This window comes from Ceratotherium simum, chromosome 2, assembly GCF_057802395.1.
Source record: "Ceratotherium simum simum isolate JZ-2026a chromosome 2, ASM5780239v1, whole genome shotgun sequence".
Classification (NCBI taxonomy): Eukaryota; Metazoa; Chordata; class Mammalia; order Perissodactyla; family Rhinocerotidae; genus Ceratotherium; species Ceratotherium simum.
Window position 1 is genome coordinate 25,792,046 of NC_141901.1, and position 13,756 is coordinate 25,805,801.

General features: G+C 46.2%; 1 protein-coding gene across 1 annotated transcript in view; it reads left to right on the top strand.

Annotated features, from left to right (window-relative positions):
• The window catches only part of KCNH1 (potassium voltage-gated channel subfamily H member 1), a 356,052-nt gene that overhangs the window by 268,105 nt on the left and 74,191 nt on the right, over positions 1-13,756 (top strand). Inside the window, exon 10 of the mRNA XM_087439445.1 lies at positions 10-206. Coding sequence (XP_087295571.1) covers positions 10-206 — 197 coding nt within the window. The remainder of the gene's footprint in view (positions 1-9; positions 207-13,756) is intronic.

Consider the following 13,756-nt stretch of genomic DNA (forward strand, 5'->3'; position numbering starts at 1 on the left):
TCTCCTTAGGGAAAGGAGACGTGTTTGGAGACGTGTTCTGGAAGGAAGCCACCCTGGCCCAGTCCTGTGCCAACGTTAGAGCCTTGACCTACTGTGACCTGCATGTGATCAAAAGGGATGCCCTGCAGAAAGTGCTAGAATTCTACACGGCCTTCTCCCACTCCTTCTCCCGGAACCTCATTCTCACCTACAACTTGAGGAAGAGGGTGAGCTGGCAGTTTCAGTTTCTTTTCTACCAAGAACAGTCCCTGCACGCTTAGAATAACCACGTGGGCCGGGAAAGTCCTTGCGCTGTATATTTAAGTGGAGCAATTTGTTCTATAGAGGTTCTGTTTATTGCTTGCTCTTCAGAGCTTCTGCTGTAAAATGAGGGAAAAAGGAATGTGCTAGATTAAAAGATGGGTCACTTTTGGTGCAGAAGGGATTCATTCATGAGTGTGTCTGTGGGCTTCTCCCCAGCAATATCTGGACCTTCTAGCATTTTGAAAAGATGAGTAAAAATTGAGGTCGTTAGTCAATAAAATGGCTGAGTGGGGCCACTTAATTAATTTAAACTGAATTCTCCCTGGTGACTGGGACCCGCTAAATGGTGTGAGGCCATTAGCCAGCTGGTAATAATGATTTTTTAAAAGATATGAAAATGACTCAGTTGAGTCCAGAAAGTAAGAAAGATGTGGAATCAGATTGCCTAGAGAATATGTTGTATGCAACTGCCAACGTACCTAGTTGAGAAGTGGTTAGTAGTTTTAAGAACCAGAAGATTTCTCGTCTGAAGTTGTTTCTTTTGCCCTCAAATCATCAGAATTGCTCCATCTGTCTCTGTGAGGATTAAAATATTTGTCTTGTACTCTTTAGGTTTTCATGATGGATTTTCTAGCACTTCATCTATCTCTTTAGTTTACGAGGTAGCTCTGGACCTATAGAAATCAACTGGAAAGATTGTCGTAGGAATCTTTCCAAAAATGACCTCAGAATCTTTCCCCCAAACTGTTCCTCTTCACATGGTCCTGGTCTCTATTAACATTGTCTGTATTGCCTGGGGTTCCAAGTTAGAAACCTGGCCTCATTGTTGATGCTTCTTCCCCCTCTCCCACACTTCAGGTTACTCATCAAATCTTGTTGGTTTCACCTAAACTCTTAAACCTGAGTCCACACTTTGCTTCTACCCTTAGAGCTCTCCCTGAGCTCTTGGGACACAACGCCCCTGATACAGACCCTCCCCATGTCCTGGATCATGCAGTAGGTGCCAAACGCACCCTCCTGTCTTGTGTCTGTCCTCAGTGCAGTGCTTCCTCCTGTGGCCACTGGTGTGACCTTAAAAACAAATTGCATCATGTCACTCCCCTCTCTAAAGACGTTTTGCTTCCACCCTAACTACAGGATAACGTCTGTACACTTTTCCACATCTGGCCCAAACTTGACCCCCAAGCCCCAGTCTCGGTCACTCTTCCCACAGCCCCCTCTGCCACCCCGAACACTCCCACCATGAAAACTCGGCACAGCTCTCCAAGCACACCACACCGTTTCAGAGCACTGTGTCTCTACATGCAGCATCCTGGGCCTGGAATTCTTTTCTCTCATTCTGTGTGTGACAAACTCCTATTAACCCTTAAGACTCTGCTGATGTGTTTACTAGTTCATTCATCAAACTCAGTACATGCCAACTGAACTAGACTAGACACATAAAACTGAGTAATACTCAGTTCCCTAACTCCAGGATCTGAAGTCTAACAGAGAAGATCGACACGGGAAGGATAAGGGCAGTACGTGATGCTAAGTTCAATGAGTGTGATTTGTACAAGGTATTGTGGAGCATGAAGGAGGAGGGCAGCTAAAGGGGGAGTTGGGGAGAAAGTGTGGGGGGGTGATATCTGAGCTGAGTCTTAAAGGATGAGTTTGCCAAACAAAGAGAGGGAGCAGGTATTCCAGTTGGAGGGGCAATTTGAGCAAAGACACAGAGGAAGGAAATAATCTTTCATCTTCCAAGGCCTTTGTACAAGTTTCCAAATGCCTCTCATTGGGTTACCCCAACAATATGCCCCCACCTATTTTAAATCCCTTGAATTGCATTGCCTTGTGAGCCCCTGCTCAGAGACCTGGGAGAGCAGGGGCTTGGTGCCTTGATAGCCCCAGTTCTTGGTGCCTTGGTACCCCAGTGCCTAACTCAGTACAGAAAATTAATAAACATTTTGGGATGGCAAGGAGAAAGAGATGGGATATCTGGGCCTCAGCTTCCACATCATAAAATGTGAGGTTGTGGCTAGATGATTTTTATGGTTCTGTGATTTGAAAGCTGGTCATTTAAATTCCAGTGAGGAATGGGCAGTGGTGGAGAAGTGTACGCTCACAGTTCTTCCTTGATTATCTGGGAACATGATGCTTGCTGGTGATACTTTTAGCCCAGTGGATTCTCATAAAGTCTATTTTTTGATTTATTCCTTCTTGTTATGAAAGCAAGTTGATTATAATCAGCGTTCAGTGTTGCTCATAATATAAGTTGGAAAAATGCACACTTTGGGTTATTTGAGGAGTAATCATCTTGGAATAATTGTGGATCAAGTAAATCTGTCTTAAAAAAACAAGGACAACAACAAAAACAGCAATGCCTCAGTGGTCATATTGTTTTTATAAGTACAGAATGATTGACACCTGTGCAGAATGGAAGACTCGGGGCCACATTTTTGAAGGGCTGTTGTGAAGGAACATTAAGCATGGTCTGCACGGCCACAAGGTGCAGAGGAGGAACCAAAGCTGTGGGCTGTATAAGAAAGAACTTGGAAAAGATCAGAGCTGCCCAATGAGTGCAATAGGCAGCTTTAAGTGCTGTCAGGCTTCTTATCCTTAAGGCCTCCCCTCGATACCCCTGAGAGACATTGTGGAGGGGACTTTGGCACCCAATGGGAAGTCAAATCAATTGACCTTTAGATTTCCTTCCAATCTCAAATGCCTGTGAGTCTGGTATGCATCCAAGAGAATTTTAGTGAGATCCTTTATATAAAGGGGTAACCATTCTTTTCTTGGAAAAAAGAGGCTTGTCATTTTGGTATTGCCATTGTAGTCTCTCATTGTGTCCTTCTGAGAATTAATTCATAGTTACATCGAGCATAAGAGGAGAACATTACATGCATGAATTATTCTTATAGCTATTTTTTTTCTGGCAAAGTGAAGTGTATTCTTGTGGCTGTTTCTATCTTGGCAAAATCAAGTGTGTTATTTGCAGAGATTCCTGAGAACACAGTGCCTTTGACATCTGTTTGGGGAGTGGTTTGGTCTTGTAGACTTCCTCTAGTGCACGGCAAAAACTCGGATCTGGAAGGTGCCTCAGTGGCCATCCAGTCTCTCCTCTGTTTCCCCACCACCCTTATTTCACAAAAAACGACATTTTATAGAAAGGCCACAGAGCTGTATTAGTAGTGAAAGAACTGGGGCCAGAAATAACTCATTGACTAGGCCTCTTCCTGCTTCTCACAGCTTCGTGGCCTGCACTGGCCTCTATTCTAAGCCTCATCTCTTTATCTCTAAGCCCATGTGTAATGAGCACCACCCAACTCTCAGCTCTGCTCTTGTGACCCAACTCAGGAAGGGACCCATTCGCCTTCCTCCATTTCCTCCAAAGACACCTAAGGTCATAGGCGAGGATGAAGGAGGCAGAACCTGGAGTCAAATCCAGCATTTTGACCTTTGGTTTTCCTTGCCTGTGGGCTCTGAACCAGAAGAGATCTCGGTCTGCGTCCTGCCTTTGCCACTTAGTGCTTCTGCAAGTTATAAATGCTTCCTCATCTGTAAAATGCGGATAATGAAAAGTTCTTCCTTGCAGGATAATTGTGAGGATTACATAAGATAATACTTACAAATCTCTCACACAAGGTCTAGCATGTAGTATGTGCTCAATTAAATTGTGGATTATTATTTTGTTTTGTCTACTTGACATCCTACTCCACTTTATATTATATTGTGCCTTTTGGAAAATAAAAAGAAGGCAGATCCTCTGCCTTTGTTTATACAGGGTACTTGCTCTGCAGAGTGTTCTGTGAGGTGGGTGTTATCCAGGGTTCTCTGCACCTCTTGCAGCAAAGGAGGGGCCATCTTCTCTGGAAAGGGACATAGTGCTGCCTCACTGTCCCTTTACCTCCTGCCAGTGGAGAGGTCAGCACTCACTTCTCTATTTTGGCCAGTTCCATTCATGGCGGGAAAAATTAGGCTGCTCTGACATCTCAGGTCAATCACCAGGGGGTCAGGGTTTTGCCAAGAGGAAAGCACAGCATCATTGTTTCTTCTGAAGGAGGCGGCGTGTAGTTGTCCATGAAAAGAAGAGAAGTGGAGCCTTCCTCATCCCAGACTCTTGGCTCTCTAGGGTGCCAGGCTCTCTGGGCATTTTCCTCTGGGCCCTGAGTCGTCTTCTGTCTGCAATCAGAGCTTAGCACAATATTAATAGTAACATTATTCCCAACTCCAGACCTTGTGCAAGCTATATCACAGTCAGTATATGTTTTATGTCAGCTTATTAAGTCCTCAGAACAGCCTCATGACATTACAGTATCAACCCCGCTTCTCAAGGGGATACACTAGGACCCTGTGGAGAAGAGAATCACTTTTCCAAGGTCACTCGGCTAATAAGTGGCAGATTCCAAACCCTGCGTGTGCCCCTCCCGCTAAGGAGTGTCGCATACTGTGGTAGGCCTCTGTGAAGTATGGCTCTCAGCTTTTCCCATGCTGGCATTCTTTGGCTTCTGCTTTCTCCCAGTCTGTTGACTTTTCAGGGCTGGCACGGGTTGTCTCCACAGTATCTCCAGTGGCCTTCTCCCCAGCCCCCAGCACACTCAGAAATTTGTATAGTAATCACAGTAATATCCCAGGTTGGGAGACGTGCCCCTCATAGGGACAGCCACGCCATTGCTGGGTGTCCAGGGGAGGCATACACGCTTCACTTCGGTTAGGCAGCAGGCTGACCTGGCCATAATATTAGTAACTTACTAAAAAGAACACCAGCTTTGGGGCTAAGGACCTAGGTTTGAATCCTGGTTTGACTACTGACTAGCTGTGTGCCCTTCGGCAAGTTACTGAACTATTCTAAGCCTCAGTTTTCTCATCTGTAAAAAGAGTCTAATAAAAGTCCCTCCTAGTTAGGTTTATTGAGAAGATCACATACATTAAAACAACAAAAATTAGGGGCTGGCCCAGTGGCGCATAGTGGTTGAGTTTATGCGCTCCGCTTCGGCAGTTCTGGGTTCGCAGGTTCGGATCCCAGGCACAGACCTATGCACCGCTTATCAAGCCATGCTGTGGCAGGTGTCCTACATATAAAGTAGAGGAAGATGGGCACACATGTTAGCCCAGGGCCAATCTTCCTCACCACCAACAACAAAAATTAAAAGTGACATAGTACCTGTAGGAACCACTGAATACATATTTGTTCCCTTCTCCTCCCCACTATCCATCCCCTCCCTTCACCTTCATCCCCCCTCACCCTTGGAGGTTCTGAGTTCATGCTTTGCTCCCCTTTGTTTATAACCAGACCCTTTGTTTAATCAGTGTTTCACCTGGGCTCTACTCTCCTTTCAACTGGGATGAGGGTTCACTTCCCAGGTGATAGCTAGGGGATTGGGTCCTCGTGCTCATTGTTAGGACAGTAGAGGAAATGTACCACAATTAAATGATGTATTGCAGACAAGCAATCGGGTAATTAACAGCAGCCAGCGCATGGGATGATTAGCACGTAGTTAATTGGTAGGGTGGTTCTCATTCTCTGTGTGTGGGGATTTATTTTTAAAGCCAGTGTTGTTGTGTTCTTGTGATGTTTCACATAGTGTTTGCTTATAGTAATTTATTCCAGGATGGATTTTCCTTCGCTTGATAAGGCTCCAACCTAGTGAGTTTGGGAGGGAGCCGGAACTATACTTACCGGTGATTTAAAAGCAGAGGCCTCCTAATGCTGTTTTCTAAAACTGAGGTTGCCATAGTGAACTGTTTTGAATACTCTGTGTACATTTCTAGCCCACTTTAACCAAAGAGCATTTTATTCTGGAGAAGAGAAGATCGAAGCACTGGAGGTTTGGAGAGAGCTCTGCTCATAAGTGGCATTGGAAAGCCTTTCCATTTTCTCCCTGAACAAATTCGTGTGGAAGGCCGGTAAGATTGGAAGAAAGGACACAAAGTTGGATGCTTAGAAATGCATCCCCTTCCCCACTGAATCATCATAGCCTAAGTTTTTTAAATGATCTCTACATAGCCTATATTTACCTTGTCATCCCTCTGTGGTGAGGGCTTCTGTGGAGTTAAAGTCATCTATTAGACTGTCAAGCCATAAAGGTAGTAAAATCAGAGTGCTGGAATTAGGGGTGGGGAAAGGGGACAGATGATGTGAGTGATATGACCATAGTTCTTTCAGGACAACAAAATGTAAATCAAAGCCAAGTCCCTTTTTCCTCAAGGGGATCAGAGAGTGATGTTAGGGACCTGTACAGCCTTCCATGGATCCCCAGGAATCCTCCCTAATACCCCCCAAACCACATAGCAGAACCCCATCATGATCTCAGGGGTGGGAGATAATGGAAGTGTTCCATGCTTCATCATGCATAAATCAGCCTAAACTGCAGGTGGTCAGGCTATATCTGGCCATTTCCAAGGAAGCGGTAAAGTTCTGGAATGAGTATGGGCTTTAAAGCTATATTGTCACATCTGGGCTCAGCCACTTGCTAGTTGGGGGCATGGGGGGGTGGGGGGGAGTTTGACCAAGCATTACTATTCCTCTTCTGTGGATTCATACTGCCTACCCCAAAGGCTGGCTGTAGGGAAGGATGATCAAGTGCTGGGCACAGTGCCTTACATGTAGCAGGTGCACAGTCGAGTTGGTTCCCTTCCATTATCTGTAGGAATGAAGGCAGCACAGCGGAGAGGGATGACAGGAGCCATAATAGTTTGGCTCATAGAATAATGGAGGCAGTAGGGAGTGCTGGTTAAAACTGTGGCCTTTAGAGTCAAAGTACTTGGGTGTAAATCCTGGCTCTCCTTAGTGACCTGGGGCTAGTTACCTAAACTCTCTGGTCCAAAATTCATTCATTTATAAAATAGGAACAGTAACAGTACCTTAGAAGGGTGCTTTGATGTAGCAAGTTCTCAATGTATATGTTGTTATCGTTATTGTTGTTGATGAGCTTAGCTTTTTTGGAAATGCAGAGAACCCACCAGGTGCTAAAAGTTTTAAAAGAGGAGTAGGGGCTGAATTTTAACACCTAGAAGCCTCCCATCCAGATGATTCCGAGATCTGTGCCTGGACCCCTCAAGTAGCACCAGAGAACCAAGTGATTCCTCAGTGAGATTTGGTAAAGAATGGCGCTGTTGGACTCATCATGGATCTGATTTCCCCCTACGACAGAATGGATGGAGGAAATGGTAGAGTCCAACATGGGGGAGGTGCTGGGGGAGGGAAGTTGTAATTTATCTTAACACTTATCAACCTTGATGGACTGTTACATCGTGTGTTTGCTGCAAGTGAGAAAAGATCTGGCCTACTTTAGAGGACCGTGAGGCCAGTGCAGTCCTTTGGAGAGTAATGTACCTTCCTAATACTTTCTTAGAAGTGTGTGGTTGACTCACAATAAATAGAGGGGTGCTAATGAGTCCCAGATCATGGGTTCAATCCCCAGATGAGTAAGTTGGCTTCTTGATGTATCAATGTTTAGCCTAAGATTTCTCACGTTTATTTAGCCCCTGAACACTTTTTTGAATTATACTAAGTATTTATTATCTATTATAATATAACTATTAACATTTGTCAGAGTTAGTATTTTGCAGAACATCTTTAGAAAACAGGGACTAGATCCTCTTTAATGTCTCTTCTGGTTCAAATGGTCAGTGACCTGTAGAATGGACAGGTCTTGTCTGTGAAACATCAAGAAGCCAAAGATACTCTTAGCAGTGGGCGTCTTGCTCACTCGGTCCTTGGTAAAATCCCAAACAGAGATTACTGGCAGAGTCTCCCTGCTTTCTGAACATTCTCCTGAACTCAGCTTTCCCCCACCTTCCCCTGCCTCTCCCAGTAGCCCCTTCCTTTTCCAGTGAGCAGCCAGCCTTATGTTATCAAGAGCATTTTGTCCTCATTTTGGCAGCACATGTGCTAAAAGAAGGCTGCTGAAGGATGTTTGCTCCTTGGCTTCAAAGTCCCTCCTTGCAGGTTACTTTCTCATTCTTTTATTGGCTCAGTCAAATTTCGTGTTCCTACCTCACCTGCCACGTTTCTGTGCTTCCCTGTTTCCATTCAAGTGCTCCTTCCACTCCTGAAAATTTACTCTTTGGTTTGAGCATGTCCTTATAAATTTTGCCAGTGAGTCCTGGAGGTTTTTATTCTAGCCCCTGCTTGTAGTAAGTGGAGAGTCAGGATTTGAACCCAAGCTGCCTGTCATAATAATACCTACCTCCTAAGATGTTAGATTAATGGAAGCAAATGGTAGTTCAACCCCTCCAAGGGGGCTTTGAACACCTGGATCAGGAGCTCACATACTGGGCTGAAATCTATTTCAGCCCAGATGTCCCTACAGATGGTTTCTGGTATAATGTGTGTCACGGTCCCACACAATTTTGGTGCTTCTCACTGCAAACTTTGTTGGTTGCAGTTTACTTGTGAAATTCTGAATCCACAGTGGGGCCCTGACTCCGTATAGCTTCTCTTAAATCTCTCTAGTGTAGGTGAGGCCCCCTCTCTTTTGATCCAATAAGCACTGGTCACCTTCTTTTTGTAGCTCACATTATACTTCCAATGAACTGTTCACTGTGTCTTTCTTGCTATCTAGAAGCTCCATGAGGGCTGGGCCTTGTCTGCCTGATTCACCTCTCTGTCCTGATCAGCTCTCTTAGAGCTTGTTACAAAGTAAGCCTTTAGTAATTGAATGAATGAATGAATGAATGAATGAATGAACAAATGAACAGACCAGCTGATCAACCAACCAACCAACCAACCAACCAACCAACAAATGTACCTGCAAGTCTACCAACGGATACAGGGCATGTGCCTCCCTCTAGTTATAAATTTTTCAAGCCTTGACTGTAATATGAATCTGTAGAGACACTTCTCCTTCTTTCTCCCTCTGAAGCTTTGCCCACATATCCCATATCATCCCTTTCCCCTTTTCTCTTCCCCAGGCCCTGGGTGTAGAGGTCTCTCAGCCTCTGTAGGTACCACTGATGCCAACATAAAGTAATAATAATTACCCCCATTTATCAAGTGTTTCCCAGGCTAAGTATGTGCTTAAGACTTTATATGCATTATTATCTCATTTAGGTGCTGAGGAAACTGAGGCCCAGTTAAGTGAAATAGTTTGCCCCAGATCCAATGAGCTAATTGGAGCTAGAATTTGAGCCCAAGTCTGGCAATTGCCAAGACCATATTCTTGCTTTGTGCCACTTCTCTGAATGGGGACCCCACTTGACTGATCTGGGGATAGCAGCCCTGGCTCAGGCGCCCTCGGTTCCCTGGAGGAGGCTGTCAACCAAACAGTGGCTTTGGAGGCTGTGGCATGCCTTGCCTGTTTCCTGTGTAATTCCATTAGAGAGCAGGCCCTCGGCCACTAGGGCGTCTGAGCTTCATGGAGGCACCAGGGCTAGAAGGCTGATGACATTTGAATGTTTGGTTTGTGGCAGGAATATTCAGAGCTGCGGTTTGTTTCAGTCCATCATGAGAGGCCAGAGGAATGACCCCCAGCTGTCACTTGGATGGCCAGCTTGACTGGAGATTTGCAGCTAGGCAGGCCCCTGAAGGGTCAGACCGTGGCCCAGAATAAGGGCTGGAGAGAGGCCTTAATGTCAGAATGGGAATTTGATAGCCGTAAGTCTAAGGCCTTTTCTAGCCAGGGCAAAATTAGCAAAGGATTTGAGGAGGTAACTTTTGAGCTGGATCTTGATGGAGAGGTGGGAATTTACCTGACTGGGAGAGAAATCCAGTTCTCTGTGGGTACCCCTATGCCTCATGGAAGGCACCTCTATGCCCCATGGAGAGTACCCCTGTGCCTCATCATGGACAGGGCACAGAGATGGTTGGTTAAATGACTGATACTTAATCAGGAAGGTGTCTGCCTGGATGATGGGAGAACAGTGGATCTGAATCATCATTCAGTAAGAATCTGAGAAGAGAGGGCCTGCTGATGGAAACCACTAGCCAATTTCCCCATCCCCCAGTTTTTTTCTTGCTCCTTCCCCACCTGATTTTACCTAAGAGGAGGTTGCCTGAAGACTCCAGATGGGAATTTGTCTCAGACTGACATGGTAGGGCAGCTTCAGGATTCGCCTTTTCTGGAGGTATCTAGAGACTCAAGGAGAAGTGGATCAACGTGGACTAGGACATGATGTTTTCAGGGGGCCAGAGTGGGCTTGATGTCTCTTCTACTCTCATTTGCACGATGTTATAGGAACCCAGCAGCTCCTCAAACCTTTCACTTGCCAGGCTTTTACATCCACCTGACTGTCCCCGGGCTGCTCCTTGACTGCCCCTTGCTATAGCAAGAACCGGCATATTTTCCATGACAGATTTAACTTTTAAAAAGCCCCTTGCTACAGGCAGCCTGCTAAGATGGTGCCTTACCCTTTGGAGATCTATCTGCAGACAGCTCCTGAGTTCTGCTGCATTTCCCAGCACACTTCTTGCAAATGCTTAAACCAGACACGAAAATAGCTTGTGGTTCACAGAGTATGAATTTTTAAGAGGGCTACTTGTTCATATCATAGCACCTAAACTCCTTCGCTCCCCAGGCTGGAGCATGCATACATTTGGCACTTCCTGTTGCTGAGGTGCGATCAGCATCTAGGGTCAGCATCCTAACCCTGTGGGACCTCTCTAACCATCGGGATGAATAGAGAAGTGAAGCTGGGCCCGGTGACTGTAAGCAGGGAGAGGGCTTCCCCTGGCATGGGACAAATCCTTTGGCAGATGGCAGGGGGCGGAAGAATAACATGGAAAAAGAAGAGAACACTGGCAGAGTTAGGAAATGGCATAGAATACGAAAAATCCTTGCTGATGGATGTTAACTGGACTTACTGCAGTGATCATTTCACAATATGTACAAATATTGAATCATTATGTTGTACACCTGAAACTAATAGAATGTTATATGTCAATTATATCTCAATTTAAAACAATACTGAAAATCCTGGCAAAGAAAAGTGCTCTACTGAGGGCTCTGTAGCTGACAGCATGCCAGCATATAAGCTGGCAACCTTTCCTTCCCAAAAGTTCCTCACTGAAGCAAGTGGAGGAATTTTGCCATAGGAATTTGATTTCATAAAAGAGATGATGGAATGATTATATAAGACTCAGGAGGTGTGAAGGGCACTGCTTTTCTCTGACATCTCTATTTGGTTTGCACTTGGCTCTGGGGAGGACTCAGAACATTGGTCCGGAGTGGGAGCCACTGTCTTTTGCCCTGGGACAGTGAGGATCTGGGGAAAGAATTGGGCTAAGGGAAAGAAAGGGGCCTGAGAAATAAAGGCAAAGGATACCCGAGACTGGAGAGCTTCAGGAGGTTGAGTGGATTTTGCAGACATTATTTATTGAAGACAGAAACCTGGTGCCTGCTCTGCACAGCTAAATGTCTTGCCCAGAGAGGTAGAGGCCTTTGCTAACCCCAAACTGTGAGCTGGTCTGGGAGAAAAACCCAGGGAAGGGCCTGCATGCCAAACCCAATTTTCCCGTCCTTCCGCCTCCAGGCCAGAGGGGCAGAGCAGCGGCGTGGCTTTGGTTTGCTATTAGGCTGCGTGTTGAGGCAGCTGGGAAGCTGCCAGGATGGTCTTTGTGTTTAAGCTCCTCCTAATTCCATTCTGACATTCTCTCAGGTTAGAACCTGAACTGGGATGCTGTCAGCTTGTGGCGTGTTGACTCGCACTGAAGGCAGCTCCTAATTATCTGTGGTCATGAGCGACAAAACTCCTTGGAATCTATAACCAGTCATTTCAAGCAGCGCTTCCACTTCCACCAGCCCCAACCACCTCGTAGTAGAGCTGCATCCCACGCCCCACACAGGGGCGGCACCCCCTGTGCTCTCTGCTTCTTCCTTCCCTCTCTCCCACTGCTGCTGACTGCTCTGTGTGCTCTGGGGTGATGGGCAGGCCAGAGCATAAGCAGCTGCCCCTTTGTCACTGCATGGGTTTTGGCTACTACCATCCCCTCCTGCAGAGCCAGGCGGTGTTTGCACGTGTGCATGCACGCCCCTCTCACACTTGTGGCTGGAAGTTTGCAGGCTTCCCAATGGACTGGTCTCTCTGCCAGCAGTGTTCAGTGTTGCTGCTGTCGTGTGTGTGTGTGTGTGTGTGTGTGTGTGTGTGTGAGAGAGAGAGAGAGCAGCATGCAGCATTTCCTTCTGTTAGTGATTAGTTCTAAAGGAGGCAGCCAAGGAGAAGAGGGCTGGATAATCCACCAATCATCCCCTGGATCCAGGCACCCCAAGCATCCTGTTCCTTTACCAGCTGGTGTTGTGGGTCGGCTTTGCTTGGCTAGGGAAGTATTTTTTTCTCCCTCTGTGTTAGAGGTAAAGATTAGCTTGACATCTGTAAGCTTGAAAACCCTGGAATGTGCCATGTGGTGGTCAGTTGTTATTTGCCTACATGTGTACTTTATGGAGGGTCAGTGCCCCCATTTGGGGCCACTTGCTTGAACCTCAAATCCTTAGTAATTACAATGGGCTGAGAATAGGGGTGGGAAAGGGCCTGGGGAGAACAGAAACTGTACGTGTAAAGCACTCTGGGTGCAGGGTCTTTTAGGCCAGGGACCTTTCATGGCGTTTGCAAATAATTCATTCCTGCAACCCCCCAGTGAGTGTACTCTGGGTTATTTGTGATCCTGAGGCTTTGGTTCAGGAGACAAAAGACACTCCTCCATTGAAACAGTGGGAAGCGGTACATCCAAGGCCCCGGCCCTGAGCTTGGAACAAATGTCCAGGGCAGGTCCTGCTTCCTCCCCTCACCGAGGCCAAGGACAGCCCCATAGAGGAGCCTGGCCTCTGGCTTTCTTAGGCTCTCCAAGGCATCCAGACTCTAACTTTCAATTGTTGTTGACTTAGTTTCCACTTTATTTGCATGTCTTTTCTATTATTTGCATATGTCTTCTATGGTCTAGCAATCTTAAATTTCCCTTAGCAGTCTGGAGCTTCCCAAGGAAAAGAAAACCATCAGATTGGAGCTTCTTGAGAGTGGTGCTGCGGCATCTCCCCACCACCTCCCAGCATATACTCAGACGGCAGATCCCCAAGTGTGTTAGTTTCCTGTGGCTGCTGTAACAGATTACCACACACTAGGTGGCTTAAAACAGAAATTTATTCTCTCACACTTTTGGAGGCCAGAGGTACGAAATCAAGGTGTTGGAGGGCCACGTTCCCTCCAAAGGTTCTAGGGAAGAACACTTCCTTGCTTCTTCCAGCTTCTGGTGGCTCCTGGCATTCCTTTGCTTATGGAAGCATAACTCCAATCTCTGCCTCTTTGTGCAGATGGCCTTCATTCCTTGCCTCTGTGTGTCAAATCTCCCTCTCCTTTCTCTCATAAAGACACTGCATTCAGGGCCCACCCTAAATCCAGGATGATCACCTCTTGAGATCCTTAGATTAATTACGTCTGCCAAGACCCTATTTCCAAATAAGGTCACGTTCATGGCACTGGGACTTAGGGCTTGGACATATCTTTTGGGGTGCTGCAGTTTAACTCAGGACACCACCTTTTTCCTCCTCCTCCTCTTCCCTCTCTTTTTCCTCTTTTCCTCCTTGAGCAACTTCCCAGAACA